Source organism: Musca vetustissima, unplaced genomic scaffold, assembly GCF_032173495.1.
Source record: "Musca vetustissima isolate MV318-11 ecotype Yass unplaced genomic scaffold, APGP_CSIRO_Mvet_v1 utg21585, whole genome shotgun sequence".
NCBI lineage: Eukaryota > Metazoa > Arthropoda > Insecta > Diptera > Muscidae > Musca > Musca vetustissima.
In genome coordinates, this window is record NW_026872787.1 from 21,416 (window position 1) to 41,422 (window position 20,007).

General features: G+C 32.9%; 1 protein-coding gene across 1 annotated transcript; it reads left to right on the forward strand.

Annotated features, from left to right (window-relative positions):
* Positions 1-872: 872 nt before the first annotated feature.
* On the forward strand, positions 873-18,077 carry LOC133338583 (putative mediator of RNA polymerase II transcription subunit 24). The gene is made up of 7 exons (XM_061546756.1): positions 873-1,483; positions 5,169-5,598; positions 7,525-7,692; positions 12,381-12,524; positions 12,594-12,631; positions 13,516-13,540; positions 17,988-18,077. The coding sequence occupies exons 1-7, from the start codon at positions 873-875 to the stop codon at positions 17,991-17,993; spliced, it is 1,422 nt and encodes a 473-aa protein (XP_061402740.1). The 3' UTR covers positions 17,994-18,077.
* The last annotated feature ends 1,930 nt before the right edge of the window (positions 18,078-20,007 follow it).

Consider the following 20,007-nt stretch of genomic DNA (forward strand, 5'->3'; position numbering starts at 1 on the left):
ATATGTATGTCAGTCTTTTAAAACCGGCAATGGCAAATTACAGGCCCTTCTCTTGGAAGGACCTGGGAAATAATATATTTGATTTTGAGAGAAAATATGTTTCATCTGTTGTCACGATAACCTAAAGAAGCGAATAACTATTAATTGGGCTCATATACACCATTTGTAATACCAAACATTCTAGGGGCTCCACCTTGAATCTCTCCATACTGTGGTGGACGGTATAAAAACCTATAAATAACCAAGGTACACATGAATATGTTCGTGCTTTATTAAAGGCTATACGTTATAAACTAGGATTGCCATTCATATATTAATGCCTTCATATGTGTGTATTTATGTTATTTGAATATGCAGTTTATAACACATTCATAGCAAAATGGTCACTTTTTTGGTATGTCCATTTAATGAATGTTAAAACAACATACTCTGACTTTCAATTCTTTGAATCCATCAATAGAGTATTACAATATTACAACACCAAAAGACTAGACCCAATAAACATTTTTGTTTTTAAATCAATTTGAATCGTCCTACTGGTATCATCTAGGCAACTCTGCGACAACCTGAATACATGTATGAAAATAAATGTATAAAAACATCAGCACTAACCTCGTATATCTACACACACGCAAAGAAAATAGTAGTGAATAACTGGAGTATGAGTTTGCGCATGTCACGATTGTGTCATACTTCCATGACACAATAAAGAAAACGAACAACCAAATACAAAAAGGACTATGTGATGACGTTAGTCCAAAATGAACAGCTGTAGTTAGAGTACAAGACATCAAGTGATACCCAAAATTATTTTGTTACAATAAAAAAAAAATAAAAATACTTAAATCAAACAAAAACCCCCCTAGTTCATTATGTCATGTACAACAATAACTACAACAACAACCGCAGCAAACGATGTGCATGATAATTCCGCAGAAAAAGTGTGTGATATATCACCGAATACTGCACGACGAGTACGCACCGATTTGAAAACTTCACAAAATGTTTATCTGAACAAAACATATGGACCAACAACACGTTCGAGGACGTCATCACCAATTGCAATTAAAGGCAGGCAACACACTGCGGTGGCTGATCAACAACATCAACGTAAACACTCACCGTATCATTCCAGGCAGCAGCAACAACAACAAATGTCACATGAAAATCTGTATCATCATCCTCCTTCGTTTGGTAGTCCCAAAAATTCCCATTACAAATATAAAAGCAATGCCACAACATCTGCCAATGTGGTAACCTTGTCTTCACCATCGTCGAGAAATATACGCAGTTCGATGGCATGCAGCTCTGCTGCATACAATGCAGCCACAGCAACAACTACAACAAACGTACCAACAACTGTTGCTAGCACACGAAAGTATTTGAGACGAAGCAATTTCATACTGACTGCTGCCAAACATGTTGTCGATGATTCACGTATTCTGTCCACAAGTGCACCGCACGAAGGTTCATCATACCTTAGGTCTATTTTCATTGTCTTGTTTTGTTGTGTTTTGTTTTATTTACACTAAAAATATGTTGTGTGTGTGTTTTAAGTGCATACAGTAGATATTGGCTATAGGAAAACCTAATATGAACAATTTTTAATTTAATAATAATTCACTAGTCGTCGGGAATCTGCTCTTGTAGTGCTTCTGCCATAAAGTGGGAGGTGTTTATAAACGCCACCATGTCGGATTACAACAAAGTCTTAGAACCAAACCCAAAACGCGGAACAAATTTAGATAATAATTTTAATACAAAAATGGGTTATATGGGTACTACCCCTTAAAGGTAGTATTATTAATTTTTGGGAGGGAGATTCGTTACCATACACGACTAAAAACTACATGGAATTTGATTGAAAACGCACTCAAGAACTCCAAAATCCCGAAAATTGGAGGGGCTACCCGAATAAATGGACCTATATTTATAATTTTTAGTGGGGAGATTTGCTACCCAATAAGAACTCAAAGTATTAAATTACAGCCAATTCGGTGGAAAAATACCACCGAAATCCACAAAATACCGAACATTTGGGGGTCCCCTTTTATGGGGACTACCAGAAAAAGTGGATCTATATATATAATTTTTTGTGAAGAGATTTGATACCCAATTAAAACGCAATGTAACAAATTTCAGTGAATTCGGTTGTAAAATGCGCTCAAGTACCCTAAAATCTGGGGGTACCCTTATATGGCGGCTACCCGAATAAATGGACCTATATTTATAATTTTTAGTGGGGAGAACTCAAAGTACCAAATTACAGTCAACTCCGTGAAAAACTACTACCAAAAAAAGTGGACCTATTTTTATAATTTTAGTGGAAAAAATTGGCACCCAATAAGAACCCGAATTTTGGTTGATAAACCCGCTCAATAACTCCAAAATACCCTTAGGCATAGCTCCCATATAAGGGTACCCTTATATGGGAGCTATGCCTAAACGCAGACCGGTTTAGCCCATCATCGAACTTGACCTGTCTGCAGACAAAAGACAAAATTTTGGCGATCTATCTCAATTCGTTTAGACGCAGACGGACATGCATAGATGGTCATAAAATAGGGTCTGAACTGATTATTTCGATGAGTTACAAATCGAAAAACAAAACTAATATATCCTCCATACTATGGTGGAAGGTATAAAAACGGTACTGCACCATTTTACAAAGTGACTGTAATTTTCATTGTTTGCAAATGTAGTAAATTTTGGTCTATGTTATGACCTATTTGAGGATTACGACACATTTTATTTAGTTTGATGATTCTAAGCCCATTTTCCAAACGAAGCAGATTTTATGTATCCTACATTCCAGGTTTAGGCAAATCTGTACCTACATTTGGTCGGACATTTGGTACGGAGCTAACAACCAAGTCTGAGACGTAAAATGGAATGTTTGTAATTTTTTCACATAAATGTTTACCAACCAGTCCTCTAGAGCGAGCAGAAAAACGGACACAATTGAAGTATTTTATTCTATTAATAACCAAATGTTACAAAAATATATAGGTGTCGCCTTTGGATAGTACCGAATAAACATGAAAAATTTCCATAATTTCGGTCTGTTCTTTGTTTACAAATTATAACGGACAGATGATCGGACACATATAGGCAGATCGATTCATATACTCGAGATATGATATGATTGGGGATTAATACCAGGGATGGTCCATATGACGAATTTTTAGGTTTTCGACTGTCAAAAAGGTGTAAACGTCGAAAACGTCATATACCTGTATAAAATATAGTAAATGTAGAAAACGTCATTTATTCGAATATTATTACCATATACCGTTATTTTCAAAAATACATATTATTTTTACATATATATGTCTGTTCATTACTAGAACTAATACAAAATTTTAAACTTTTTGGAGAAAACATTTTTGAAATTTTATATGGATTTCAGTAAAGCATACGTAATTTCCAAATTCATTAATGGAAATAGGTATTTTGTCAAAAACCTAATGGTTTTGGGTGGGTTTCCGACGTTTCTGACGTATGTAATATACGTCGAAAATGTATGTCATTTACGTCACTGTTTCTGACGGACCATCTCTGATTAATACCAATATTTTGTAGTGTTGCAAAACGTATTATAACCTTACAACATAGTTGTGTAGGGTCAAAATGTTTGCACATGCGTCTTCCTATGCATAAGTCGATACACTACGCAAACTGACGTCTCTATTGATCACATGTTGGGTCTTAAGGGGTACCCCATTCTCGGTTTCTTTATTTCCTTATTGCGTTAATAATTGTACTTCATACCCGAGCCAGACATGTAGGGGAGACTGGGGCACCTTCGGCAATCGCGTTTTCGATATGAAGCTCTCACCGTACATCACTAGTTTCGATACATAGGTATCGAATATCGAAATAAATAACTGACACAAAGTTTGAAATTTCTAGCTAATAAGCTTATTTAGATACATAGGTTTGTATATTTTAATAGATGTTTTTTGTATTTTAATAGATGTTTCTGCAATATTTCAATTCCATTTCGTAAGTATTTCGTGTATAAAACTTTTTAAATTTTTAAGACAATATTATTAAAAAGTTGTTAACTACGATGTGTATTATTATAAAAATATAAAAAATATATTGTTTTTACAAAACAGATCGAAAAAAAATGAAAAAAAACTATGAAAAGTACATTCGGGGTACATTCGGCATTTTAAAGTGGGGCACATTCGGCCATATACAGATTGTGCAATATTATTTCCTTAAAATGTTTTTGAGTTTGTCTTTGAAACTAATCCTTTAATATGGCTCGAAATTGCATATATAAGATCAAACATGCTTGTATTGACGAAAATGCGATAGAAAACCCCTATTTCTGATGGTGTGTGCGACCTTGAGATGTAAACGCCCGTCGCTAGAAAATAAAGCCCAATAATTCAAACAATGTGTGACGTATTAAAACCAAATAGAGCCTTTTGGAGGATCAGAATTTCAACCAGACTGATAGCGATGACAATTACCCGGCTATAACTATAGCGCCGAATGTGCCCCATCAAATGCCGAAGCTACCCCGGGTTGGGGCACATTCGGCGAATTTGACTTTTTTTACATAACTGTAAAATTTGTTAACTAATACTATTTTTTTATATCTTTTTGGTACTATTTTTTATAATTAAGTGTCAGATGACAATAATCAGCCATAAAGTTGTTATATATGTTGAATAAGTACTGAGATATAGAGCGCTAAAAAAAGTGCCGAAGGTGCCCCAGTCTCCCCTACTCTTTCGAATTCCGTTAGAATTGTTAAAATTCCATGATCGGAAATTATGCCCGCCGTCGAAAAGTATTTATACAAAAAGTTACAAGGCTCCAATCTAATGCACATCCATTTGCAAACCGGTTGAATTTATAAAAAATCGAATAACATAATTTGCACCAAATCGGGCGAAAAAAATATATACAAGCAATACATCTAAATCTGAAACAATTCTCAGCCAATTAATGAACCGTGCCAGTAAAGAATTGCCCAGTTCACTTTTAGAAGGACTTGTCTAGGGAATCGATTAATCAACTCCATCTCACTAAAGACTCTGTTTAATAAAATGTACCTCTACAACTGATATCTGCTGTAATAGCCTGTATTTGAAATCAATATCCCATTATAAAAATATTCTCATAAGTATCTTGTTCTTCATTACTTTCAGTGCTCACTTGCCTGCACGTGCAACCCGTTTATTGAATCGTTCTCGTATGCAGCAACACTGTACCCTGAACAACGATAACGATTCCGACAGCACAAGATCTCCACTAAGCACACGACGTCACCACAATACGGCCACATCGTCGCGCAATTCCACAGCATCATCGGTGACCAACAACTACAACAATACCGGCAACAATAGCAGTGGTAACAATACAGCCAACTCATCGCTGCAGCGAAGACATCAGCAGCATCATCATCAGAATCACCAGCCAACATCGTCATCATCGGCCGCCTACCATCAGCATCAACGTGACACGCACAGTTCATCGGACGATCTCATGTTGTATGATAAATCATTTAGGAATGCTATGATCCAAGATGTGTTGCAGTTCAAGAAGCAATTGTTACGTTTGCGTAAAATACTGCAGGAGGTATGTTATATAGTGGATTCCCGTGGGAATGGAACAAGCTGTCTCAGAATTTTTTTTCGTTTTTTTTTTATACTTTGTGTTTTCCTTTACATTTTTTTATAATAATTGCTTCTTTTGTTTATATCGTTTATATGTACTTATATGGTTTACTTGGTAACGCACATTATGATCGCATCAAATTCAAAAAACGAACAAAACAAAAATCTGCACAAACGCACACACACACAAATATTTCAACATCCTGCATTTCATATTTGCTGTATATGTTTACGTTTTCTCCTGGATCTTATGTTCTTTATTTTGATATTTCAAGAATGAAAACTGTTTGACGAGGGTAGGTCTATCAGATATTATTAAAAAAAATCATTTGAATTCATTCCATGTTAAAGCTTTTCAAAATTAAATTTATAAGCAAGGTTTTATAAAATGACATTGGGTTCAGGTTCGAAAATTGGACAACAATTTTAAATGGAGTTACTTTGAACTGAGGATATTTAAGAAACAATTTATGCAAAGATGTTCTGTAGGAAATGATCGAAAATTGGATTGAATCGGTGTCTATACTAAAAACCGATATCTTTGCCAAATTTAATCAGATTCGGTTGAAATTTGATTCGTGTCGGATTTAAACAACATTTAAAAGCGGTCGACATCCTTATTTGGATCAGAAGTTATAGATTCAATTCGGACCTTAACAATACCTAAAATCATCTGAGAAAATTAAATACCAAATAACCAACACTTTAATTGGAAAATCCGGCTAGAAACTTCAAGACACCTAAAATGTTGCCGAGCCTTTATATTGTGGACCTATATTGAATATTATTGGCGATTAAGTTTTTTTTTTGCGGAGGGCATAACCACCGAAAATCCCAAATTACCGACTCTTAGGAATATTCAGCTGGGATATTCAATATACATTTATATTGTGGGTAGGTTAAGGCTTGGGACTATATTGAATATACCAAATTGTTTAGTATCTCCTCTTGGATATACTATCAACTTCTCGGATCTATGCCCTTCAGTGGTAAATATAGACGCTATAGAATACAAATTTTGTAATCTTTCAAACAAAAGTTAGGGTCCATTTGACCCGTTGAATATTGACCGATCTTTATCAAAACAGGCATGCTTATTCTTTGGCCCAATCCCCTTCTCCATGCAAAAATTCGTGTTTGGTGTTTGGGCCATAAGTGCGGCCTCTAGAGCTACCAGAAAAACCGAAAAAAATAATGTTTTTGGTCCATTTCATCCCCTAAATATTAACCGATCTTTTCAAAAAACAATAGGGGTCTTCATTGACCAGAACCCATCCTACATGCAAAATTTCTTGAAGATTGAAGATTAACTGTGGCCTGTATCGTGTTTACAAATTATAATGGACAGACGGACGGACGGACACACATGTCTAGATCGACTCAGCTAGTCGAGATATGACGATCGGTATACTTAACGGTGGGTCTAGGACCAATATTTCGCGGCGTTACAAACCGTTGGGTGTGCACAAAGCTATAATACCCTGACAAGATAGTTGTGTAAAAATTATCCCAATACTTGACAATGTTTTGTTATAAAAAGCTCGGAGTGATAGAACATAACATTGTCTTCACTTCTTACAGGAAGATTTCGGAACCAGCCGGGATTTGAGAAAGAAGAATAAAACCTTCAAAATAGTTAAAAATAAATTTCTACATTTCTGGATTTCAACGGGGAGAATTAATTTTTTCCAAAGAAACACAATTTGGAACCCAGTATTAACATGGAATGAAAATGTATTTTATTATAATTCCGTTTATTATTATATATGATTTCTTTTCTATTTACGTTAAATTATGATTATATACTTGCCAAATCCAAATTTATCTTTCAATAAACCCATGTACATATCTACCTTATTATAATTATCCAAATAACTAATATTTACAGACCGAAACTCTCAATCCATTCGAAAACGATAATGGACAACTATTTACATCCTGTGGCTTGGACAGCAAATTGCTAGACGACATCGATTTGGCCAGCCTAACGTCATCGACCACAGATGATCCGGTACAGGAACTTTCGGATCTACGAAGACAGGTGGTTTACCTTCAGGTATTTGCACGTTATTTGGTATTTAGTTTTTTGTTGCATTATTTTGATTGCCAACACCTTAAGTTTGTGTGTTTGTCCATTTACTTGTGAACATTAATATGTATAAATATTCAAAAAAAAAAAAAAAACCAAAAATCAAAAAATGAAGCCAATCAATATTTATCAAATCAAACCAAGGTTAGTTTTCTATAAAAGAAATCTTTAGTTGCTGTTACAATGTTCTATGTTCTGTTTAATTCCCTAAGAAAGGTAACATTTCGTATATATTTCTAGAATAATAATATCGAATCGATTGATGCAAATAATTGGAGAACATCGATATTGTATTTTGAAAATTAGGAAATCGAAATTACAAAACAAATTAAAAACAAAAAAAACAAATTTGGAATGTAGTATTACACTAGCATGTTCCCTATACTTATATATTAACTATTAATTTTTTGACATATTTTAAAATAATTATTTTCTTGATTCTATGTTATATGGCGCCTTAGAATTACTTTTTTCTTGCTTCTTATTTTATACGTTAATTTTTAACATGAAGTTTATAGACAAATAAAACACAACTACATATTACTAGTTTACACCATTTCAACATTATACATAGAACATAAAAATAAATTATGTGAGGCGATATTGAGGAGAAATTATAAAAAATAATAATTATTTTGCAATTGACTGCAAAAAAAGAAAAATAAACAAATAAATTCGCACTAAGAACCAAAAACCTTCAACCCCCTATGACCCCCTAAACAAGCAACGATCAATGTAATTCTAATAGAATTACGAAATTGCTAATTGATGTTTTCGAGAAGAAACGAAGAAATGGTTTTTTAGTGTAGAACCATAGTACAAATATACAAGGTAGCTTTTGCAAAAGCTGGAAATACACCTCTACCTTATGGCATTATTGCCCATAATCAGAATAAATGACAACAAATGCAAAAAGTCGCTCTGTTCATTTGAAATATTTTTAACATTTTACCAAAAAACGCGAAAAATTAATGGAATGTCAGGTTTTCTTTTCAAAATCGAGTTAGGGATATGATTTGCAAGTTGATTTATTCACAAATTATACATTTCTTCTTACAAGTATTGTAAAATTCATCATCAAAAAAAGTTTCGAATATATTTTGTTATATTTTTCAAAACACTACACACAGTCACACATTTTTGTATATGACTTGAACAAACCACAGTATGAGAAAATTGTAGAACCCACACAAGCCTGCCAATATTCGGTACCTAACTTCAACCTAATTTAAGTTAACGTTTTAAGGCTGCACCCATATAACGGTTCGGTATTTTATGAAGTTTAAATACGTTTGGATATCCATTGGGCAAAAAACATCCCTACAAAAAGTTTAAGGGTAGCCCCCACATAACGATACCATTCATTATAAGATTTTTTAAAACCAATAAGCAAATTGTCTTTTATTTAATACTAGCGGGCCCGGCAAACGTTGTCTTGCCTAGCAATATTGTTGATGTAAAATTTTCGACATTTTAGATTTTTTTTATACCCTCCATAAGCTTGACTTTCGGTTTTAAATTAATTTTTCCAAAATATTTGGAAGACTTCCATATAACGGTAGCCAAATACTATGTTAGCTTGTTCTACCCTCCACGATTTAAGATAGGACTTTGGAATTTGCACATAATTTCTACTACTCATAAAATATTTGGTATTGAAAATGTTCAATTTTGCTTCACTTTTTAGGGTAGCCCCCATTTAAGGGTACCCCCAACATTCTGCAGAATTGCTTCTAATTTAATATTAAGTATACTAAAATATATCCATTTCCAATGTAGTAGATGTAATGTATCATTCCGGGATATTAAAGGGCACAACACATTTTTGCGCAAGCATTTCTATTTTGGACCAATTTTTGATATCGCTCATACATACAGGTCCCTCCCCATTTTCGGTTTTGCAAAGTCTTTGACCCACTTTTCTTATAGAGTTGGCCTAACATATTAAAAAAGGCGCATACGGTTTGTAGATGTTTCAATACAATGTCAATACAATTGGAAAAAAAATATTTTGAAAAATTTCAATAATTGACAAATGAAGGCTTAAAGGAATGATAAGCTACCAAATCTAGACCAAAATATCTCAAAATAACAACTACGACGTGGTGAAATCAAAATAGCAATGACAATCCAATTGATTGTAGAAAATGAACATATTTTGAGAATTTTCCATAATTAACAATTGCTTAAAGAGATTATACGCTGACAATTTTCGACTAAAATATGTCCAAAAAGAATTACGATGTGATGAAATCATAAAACTTCGAAGAAAATGTGTGGAAATGAAAATTTTCTTAAACATATATTTTGCAACATTTTCGCGGATTTTTCTCAAAATGTTCCTTCTTTGAAACCTTTCCACTTCAATAACAGACAACTGAAAGTAATTTGGAGTCGATTCGGTCCAGCCTTTCCTTCAAAATAATTTTGCGAGATATTTCTTAAAAATTTTACTTCATAAAAACCTTCTCACTGCAATTACCGACAATTCAAACCCATGTTGAATCAAATCGGTCCAGCCGTTCTCAATTGATGCGTTAGTATACATTTTCTTTGCTCCATTTATATATATATATATAATATAGATTTTAGATTTTTATTGGGTAGATTTTATTTGGTCCAAGTTTCATGTAGCCCCCATGCAGCGGGAACTCCATTATATATCGTTTTGACCACGTTTTTACTTCGAATTTGTTCCTTTTTTTATCCTTCGTCGTAGGGTGGGGTGTATATTTAATTTTGTCATTCCGTGTAATACACCTCGAATTATTCGCCGGAGATTTATGCATGTCCGTCCGTCTGTTGAAATCACGAATGAGATTGCAATATTTAAGACAGGGCTCTGAACGGCTTTGCACGGTTATTTCTAGTAATCCTAGGATGTTTGGTATTGCAAACGGTATATATCGGTCCACTTGGCTTAATTTTATATTTTGGGTTCCCATTGTGTAGCACATTTCCGTACTAAAAGTGTAAATATTGACCCACGTATAAGGATAGTCTCCAAAATTGGTACCCCCCAGTGTGGGATTTATATTTTAATTTGGTTATAACGAACTTGATACATATTTTTCTACTAAGCCTATATTTTGCCTAACCTTGGATCGGTCCCATTTTTAAAGGACCAGTAAAATGAAATTGGATTCATAAAAATGTCATTCTGCAACCGATACTAAAGTTTTCATTTGGTCATATATAGAAGCTATATCTAAATCTGAACCGATTTTCACGAACCTTAACACACATCATTCTAGACCTAATTCATTACGCTGTGCCAAATTTCGTGCAAATCGAAAGATATATGGGGACTTTGGTACACCATTTACATAAAATCGGACGAAAATATATATTGGGAGCTATATCTAAATCTGAACCGATTTTCAGGAAACTTAACACACATCATTCTAGACCTAATGTGCCAATTTTCGTGCAAATCGAAAAATATATAGGGACTTTGGTGGACAATTTACCTAAAATCGGACGGAAATATATATGGGAGCTATATCTAAATCTGAACCGATTTTGGACGAAACTTAACACACATCATTCTACACCTAATTCAGTACGCTGTACCAAATTGCGTTCAAATCGAAAGATATATAGGGACTTTGGTACACCATTTAAATTAAATCGGACGAAATGCGTAAATCGACTCAGATAGTGATTCTATGCATATTCTCAAAAGGAACCATGGGTCTATCTAGATACCTTTTGACTGTTACAAACATATGCACAAAGACATAATTCAAAAGCATTCATATGAGAATTGAGAATTTTTGGCACGTTTTTCAACCGAATTGACTGTAAGTTGGTATTGTGTATTCCCATTGGCTGTCAAATCTCAATACAAAAAAGTATCAATATTCACGACTTTCAACCGAACTGACCCTTTGACTTTGATTTTTGGGTACTCATGGGGTGTCGAATATTCCTACCGAAAATTATCAATATTGATATACGTTTTTGTACAGTATTTTGAAGGGTTTAGAGTCATATTACCACTGTAGTGGCTGTAATTTGCCATTCCATGATTGATTGAAGCGTCAAACCCACACAGGGTTCCCGATATTGATTAATATTTTAAAATAATCCCCCACTTTTAGTTTTCTGTATGTTGAAGTTCCTACCTAAGTTTTACAACTTGCTCGTACAATATTGGTTACACGATGCCATCCTGATTTCTTTCGATGTAAAATTTCAAGCCAGAATTCTTGCCCTTGCCATATAATTATTTTTGAGGGCGTGGAATTGATGTGACTATCCAAACTTTTACGAAATTTTATTCTGAAGAAATTAGAGTACTCATATATACAAATATATACATAAACACATTTATGAAGTGTATAGTATAACACTATATAATAAATTAGTATAAATATAAATAATCATATGAAAAAAACATACACCTGCTCACCTTTAATGTTGTAAAATAAATATATATTTATATATACGTTTTTTTCTGATTTAATTTTACCAATTTCCTCCTTAAGTATTCAAAATTTCATTGAACAATTAGCAGTTAATTTGACGAACAAAAACATTTTTATCTTATTTTTTTTTTGTGTTTTTTTTTTCTACAAAAATAAATGTCCATTTTGCTGCCCGCCATATGTGGACTATGAAAACCAATAAAAAATGAATCGACAAAAAAACAGGGACAAGTTGATGATCGTGATCGTACAATACGTATGCAGAAAAATCTCATTGAACAATTAGAGGCGGAAAAACATAAAACAACAAATCCAACGTCTGTTGAAAACGCAAAGGAATGTGTTACCACGGCAACTCAAACCGAAAGGGTATGTATAGCTATGCGATTGACTTGGAATTATTTTTATTTTAATTAAAAAAAAACATTTTCTTTACAGACTCGACCATTATCGATTGGCATGGAGGGTTTATCGAGGTAACATGAGTGATTTCTTCGTTTTTTTAATTATTTCGAATTTTGAGTTGTATTATTATTATTATTTTATTTTTTGTAATTTTATGTGAATAGTGTTTATATGATTTGATTTTATGAAAAATGTATTAACAAGCTCTGAGGTTGTAAATATGTACGTCTTCTTTACTAAAGCCAATATCTAAGGAATGTTTATCATGCCTACATATTGTTCGAAAATTGATTTTATCGGTTTACTCCTCTTTAAAAATGTTTAATATTTGTAAATCCAATATTTAACGAAATTAGTATCCAATTTCATCCATGTTTTTAAAAAATAAGTACTATATCAAAACTTGGACCGGTATGTCCCATTTGCAATACCAAATATCCTAGGAGTAATAGCAATGTTTCAAAGTTCTATCTTCAATATTGCGATATTACTATACCTACAATAAATCCTTAGATGGAGTCTATAGGTCAACTAATCCTGGTACCTACCCAAAAAAGGCCAACTCTTTGTTTTCGGTGCAACAATGCATCTCTATTGCCTACAATCTTGTACATCTAATAACCGCTTTCACCTACAAAGTTAAAGAAATTTTCAAATTGCATGTTGCAACCTCAAAATGAGCTTGATATTGCAACAGTTATGTACATACATCTGTTTTTCATTTATGCATTATTTTTCTTTAGTTTAGTTAACATTACGATATTTTTAATTTTAATAAATAAAATGTTAATACATATTTTCTATAATATTTTACCTAATCTATTTACTATGCCTCGCAAATAAGTTATAACTTGCTAACACTTATAAATTCTCTTTCCTCTACTCTTTTTCGAAAACAAACCAAACAATCAATATAAATTTAATATAACAAACAAACAAACACAAAAACACACAGACTACAACAATTTGGAGAACAAAAGGTATTCTACTGTGATTTTTTCTTGGCTGTAATATTGTTATGTGCAATTAACTTTATTTGTTTACTACATCTAACCTATACTTGTACACACAATTGTCCCTCATGACTTAATTAAATTAAGAATAATAACAATAACATAATATTTATAACTAATATGTGATAGCTTTAATATTTATCTATGAGCAAAAAAACAACAAAAGAAAACACTGTATTAACATCAAGTGAAAACGATATTATGATCGGCCGGTACGAATTTTGTATAGCCTTACCCAGATGGAATACCTAATTATTGTTAAATGCTACAATGCCATTGACGTGGACACTTCTACAATTTTTTGATGCTGTGGGGAATTTGGACACGTTTTTAAATCTAATCGGCTGTAATTTGACATTTGGTTCTTATTTGGCAGAATGAATCGCACTAAAATTATCTATATTGGTCCACTCTTTGAGGTAGCTCCCATATAACTGTACTCAAAATATTCGGCATTTTCGGAATTGTGAAGACTTTAATCGAATTTTCTCATAGAGTATGCCACACATATTTCCCGTTTAATTTTCGGTACGTTGAAGTTCTTTCCCCCTTTTCCAACCTGAGTGTCTATAATTTTGAACCTTATTGTTAAAGATCATGGACAACCTACTACCTAATAGTGTTGTAACATTGTACCAATATAAATGTCCCGACAGATTTAAGGAATATACATATGAGAAGATATGAAAAGTTCGATCTTAACAACATTTTTACATGTTATTAGATCTCCTGACATATTGAGGTATTTGTAATTTTATAGTCACAGGTTCAATACGAATAGATAACATATCTTCTTATGATATGACTTAATAATAGAATTTTGCACAGAAAATATCATCGTACATATCGCTCATTTGATGCAAGACAGGCATAACTCAAAAAACGATTTTGCAGAAAATGCGTTTAAAGTTTTCAATTTACTCACACTTTATATGGGACAGAGGAACTTCTACAGCTTCTCAATTAGAGAGTGTAAGACAGATTCTTATGATTTTTCTACACAACATGAGGTCTATTATAGCGAACAATCATCATTAATCACGTTTTTGAGTTATGTCTGTTTTGCAGCACATTATTAGTATCGAATATATGCGGTATTAAGTTTATAAGTTCAAAGATACTAACCAACGATAAGGCAAATAACCACCATATACTGGCGCCACTTGATTTCCCGTGGATCTTAGAATCAGAACGCTATTCCGCATGTCTTCTGATTTTCATTATTGCATTTGTCCCAAATGTACGGGCATTCAATTATTTTTAACATTCTTACAAAAAAATTTAAATTCAATGTCAATCTAATTGAAAAAAAATTTTCCAAATTTTCAATAATTGACAAATAAGCTTAAAGGAATGATACGCTACCAATTTTCGCCCAAAATATCTCAAAATAAAAACTACGACGTGGAGCAATAACAATAGCTCGATAATAAATTCGTGGAAATGCAAACATGCTTCAAAATATTTTTTGCAAATTTTTCGCGTTTTTTAACTTTTTCTCACCTTTAAACCTTTCCTGGAGCTTCACGAACATTTCAAGACTAATATAAGAAAACCCGTTCAGCCGTTCTCGAGTTTTAGCGAGACTAACGAACAGCAATTCATTTTTATATATACAGATAAATTAATAATTTGATATTTTTGAATCTCATTATATTAAAATTTTCCTACCAAAAATTAGGGGTAGGTCCTTGGGAACGTCGGGTACGAAATTGACTATAATTTGAAAGTTTTGATTTTAACGGTGTGTCAAATTGTCCCACTTACTTACTTACCTGATTTGTTACAGAACGGTTGTTCCATAAGCCGAGCTTAAAAATGATTTTCAAGCGCGTCGGTCTTGTGCGCATTTCCTCCAATTTGAAAGACCATGTTCCGAGATGTTGTGTTCTACTTGGTCGTTCCATCTAATTCGTGGCCTTCGCCTTCTGTGAGAACCATCAGTAGGCTCGCTTTTATATGCCTTTTGAGCTGTGGCATTCTCATTCATTCGCCCAAAATGGTGGATGTCCGCGTATAGATAGCAAAGCTGGTGGTTCATTCGACGCCGATATTCACCGTCCACGCCGATCGGTTCAAAGATATTTGGGAGAATTTTTCTCTCAAGCACCCCAAGAACTGCCTCATCTGCTTGCCCTAGTACCCAAATTGTCTCACTAAAACGTATTATTACCTCACACAATTGTCAAGGTGATGGTTTGCACATAGTCCTCATATTAACCCTTTCAGTGTCAAAAAATTTTTTTGTCGGAATAAAAATCTAAAATTTTGTACTTAAAATTTTATAAAGGCATAGAGTTTAGAAAAAAAGCAATTTTCTTTTTTATGTTTTTCTGCAAAAACAAAAACATCAATGTTAACGGTACATAGGATAACCGAAAAATCGCAAAGAAAGAGAGAATTTTGAAATGTCGAATATATTCGACAAAAACACTGAAAGGGTTAATATATTGTTCTTGTTGGGTAGAATATATTTATGCGGACAATATCTACATAGGTCTATGTTTGAACATATCCCTCATATAAAGATTTAGAAACTTTTTATGTTTTTCTGCAAAAACAAAAACATCAATGTTAACGGTACATAGGATAACCGAAAAATCGCAAAGAAAGAGAGAATTTTTAAATGTCGAATATATTCGACAAAAACACTGAAAGGGTTAATATATTGTTCTTGTTGGGTAGAATATATTTATGCGGACAATATCTACATAGGTCTATGTTTGAACATATCCCTCATATAAAGATTTAGAAACTTTTCCCGCCGAATTGACTGTAATTTAAAAATATGTTCAACAAAATTTTTCGATGGAAGTCCATCTTTTGACATAACCCCATTATAAAGTGTTACGAGACACATTTCGGCACTCTGAAGTAGCTAAAATTGGAATTCCGTTGTATAAGAAACTCCTTTCCTGACAGTTACCGATTTTCACATCGCTCCCATATAATGTCCCTCTTAATTTGGCTTTTCATTTTAGCAAAAAAAAAAAAAACCTACTAGCAGGCGTTCCTATAGTACCCGACCATTTAAAAAAAAAAAAAAATAATACACGCCACATGGTGCAGGATATAAAAATTTCTGATCGGCCAAATTTTAACCTTTTTTTATTTGTCTACATATGTATTGATACTTTCTAACATTGGAAAATCAAACTGACATAGGGACATTTTAATACATTTTAACGAATTCCAGAAGAAAAAAATGCTTAAAAGGTGCTAGGTGGTAGATCACTTTTTTGGTGCTAAAGGAGTTTTAAAAGTGTTAAATCTAGCACTAAAAGTGCTAAATTGCCAACACTGCATCTGGGCAACATTGGGGCTCAAAGGGTTAAATTCAAATCAATATCGGCCAGTTTTTTAGAGTAGCTCCCACATAACGGTTCCTACTACTACTCTAAAAAATTGACCAATATTAATAGGTCTGGGTGGGCAAATTTGCTACCAAATTAAAATTACAGCCCATTTATACCAAAATGTGGAGCGATATATACCATTTGCAATATCAAACATCCTAGATGTACTGGCAATATTTGTGAAGAATTATATTTTAAATGTTACGATTTCTATCACCATGGGGTTGAATTATATACCGACGTAAACGTAGACCATTATGATGAATTTTGGCAGGAAGATTTCCTATCGTAATAAGAACCCTTAATATCAATTATACCCATTTCGATGAAAAATGTGTTAAAAATCCTTTAAACATCCTCAAGGTAAATACGTATATGTATCTTTTAATATCCATTATTTCGCAAGTTACAACGGTGATTACACAACCTAATGAACAATAGGCAGAGCACACCTCACCAAATATTGTTAATATAGATCCAATGGAACTTTATGGTCGATAGTCCTAAACAACTCAAAGTAATTCTAAAGATCCCACTTTTGTTGTTATGCTAATAGAAAATTCCCAACTGAGGATATAAACAATTCTCTACCGGACGAACATTACATCAAGATAATTACTTGCTGTTACTTATTTGTTTAAAAATTCCCACTAATTTTGTTTATATTGTATATTTATGTGTAATAATATAAAACAGACATTAACAAATTAAGATAGTATTTATATGTATTCAAAAATTTTGATTGCATGCTGCAAATAAAATATAGAAATTTGAGGTAAATTTTCCAATTATATCAACTAACATATTAACATCTTATGTTAAATGTGTGTGTCCAATTGATATGCCCATGGGCATAGAGAGCATGCAATTAAATATATTTTGATCCCATTACCCTATGTCATATTTCCCCACCCCACCCACAATAAAACCAACACCAACTATATATTTATGTATTACTTGTTTGTTTATGTATTGTTGTGAATTTTTTGGAAAAAAGGATTTTAAATATATATTTTTTCTATTTTTTTTATTTTCTTTGCATTTTTGTTTGAATTTAGAAGTAAGCCGGAATATACAAGTTATACAACATATTTTCCGGTTACAAATGGCACTACGGTCATACAGCAGCAGCAACATCATAATTCTGGCCAAGCAAATCCTGGCAGTATGACAAACAGTAATAATACCAACAATAATAATAGTAATCCAATTCGTCGTCATACTGTTATTTCAACAACATTGTCCAATTATAATCAACAAATGTTTTCACAGCAACAACACCAACAACCCATGCCGAATAACACCATTACACCGGCACGTCGAGCATCGATTGCATGGGACAAACAAATTGCACCCTCATATAAACCGGTGAAAATTACATTAATCGGTGATCCTTTGAAACAGTGGAGTAGCAGTGGATGTGTGAATGTAACACAGCCAACAAATGAAGAAGAGAATGTAAAGAATTCGGATAATAATAATAATGAACGCCAGCCGTCTCAAAATATGCATTGCGAACAGACTGGAAAAAATTCCATAACCAATGGAAAATGCCAAACAGAGGGCTATCATCAAGGAAATACTCATAGTTGTAAACAGTTACAGGATATTGTTAAAGCCAATGAATTGTTGAGCCAGACAACAGCATCAGTGCCGCCAACTACTCAGCATCAACAAAAATACCAGCAACAGCATCAACATCAGCAACTTCATAATCATTCACAGCATCATCGTTATCAACATCATCATAATCATCATCAGCATCACAATAATCTTAAACCAACAGTTACTATAGTTTAACGAAGACAACAACAACAATTATGATTGTTCTTAAACAACAACAAAACAAAACACCTACACTAATTATTGTTATTATTAAATAAACGCACACAATTATGAATCTATATATTTTCGCATAAAATCCAGATTACAGATTTTTCTAATATCTGTAATAACACAAACAAATACAACAAACAACAACAATAACAATGACAACACAAATAATAGCAACAACCTGTTAATTCGCCTTTAATGAAACGGCATACAAAAAATCCCGTTATGTACAATATAGTATATCCTGCCCAAGATTTCTCTCCCCCTCGCCCATAAAAAATAATTCCACATAATATCTACATATATAATATTTTTAATTTTGAACTTCTCAGCTAAACTGAATGAAAGAGGAAAAAACAATAACAAAACATTGCTCGCCTTCATTGTAAAATTCAACAGCATACAATATTTTTTCACACATACATAATAGCAAAAAAAAAAAAAAACAAAATGGGAAAATAAAATAAAAACCATACAAATTTGCATATAAAACAGAAACAAAAAAGAACAAACAAAAGTATTATCAAAATTAATATAAACTATTATATACCAAAAATATATACAGAGAGACATACATACCTACATACATTAACATAACATTCTACTACTTAAGTATTACTAAATTGTAAACAGGGTATTCCACAATGTAATGGCTAAGGAAGGATGAACTCCATGTTTGTCCCTGAAACAATGAATGCTCACAAGAAAGATATTTGAATCTAAAATGCACACATTAAATATTTTAAGGACATTTTCGAGATAATATTTACTTATTTGTATAAACTCCCTCATAATTTATCATTCCGTTTCCAACATTTTGAAAAAATCATCGAAAATCGAATTAAGTTTGGAGTCTTCCAATTGTCAATATTTTTGACAGATTTCACAAATTTATTTCGGGGACACTTGGGGCCTATAACTGTTATTTCGATGAGGCATATTTTTGATCGCAACATTAATTCTAAAGTTAAGAGGAAAATTAATTTTTGGGAATCCATAAAAATAGAGCTGAAACGGCTGAAACGTATTTGGCCGAAGAACATATAGGGAATGTATGGGGAACATTTATGGTGATTAAACGCTCTCAAGAACCCCAAAATACGGAAAATTGGGAGGTAACCTTATATGGGGGCTACCAGAAAAAATGGACCTATATTTATAATTTTTAGTGGAGAGATTTGCTACCCAGTAGGAACTCAAAGTACCAAATTACAGCCAATTTTGTCGAAAAATGCGATAAAAACT

Excerpts from the sequence above, each read along its gene's own strand:
- LOC133338583 (XM_061546756.1), top strand. The coding sequence starts at position 873 with ATGTCATGTACAACAATAACTACAACAACAACCGCAGCAAACGATGTG. Across the intron at positions 7,693-12,380 it reads GACAGGTGGTTTACCTTCAG|GGACAAGTTGATGATCGTGA; the intron begins GTATTTGCACGT and ends ACAAAAAAACAG. Across the intron at positions 12,525-12,593 it reads CGGCAACTCAAACCGAAAGG|ACTCGACCATTATCGATTGG; the intron begins GTATGTATAGCT and ends TTTTCTTTACAG.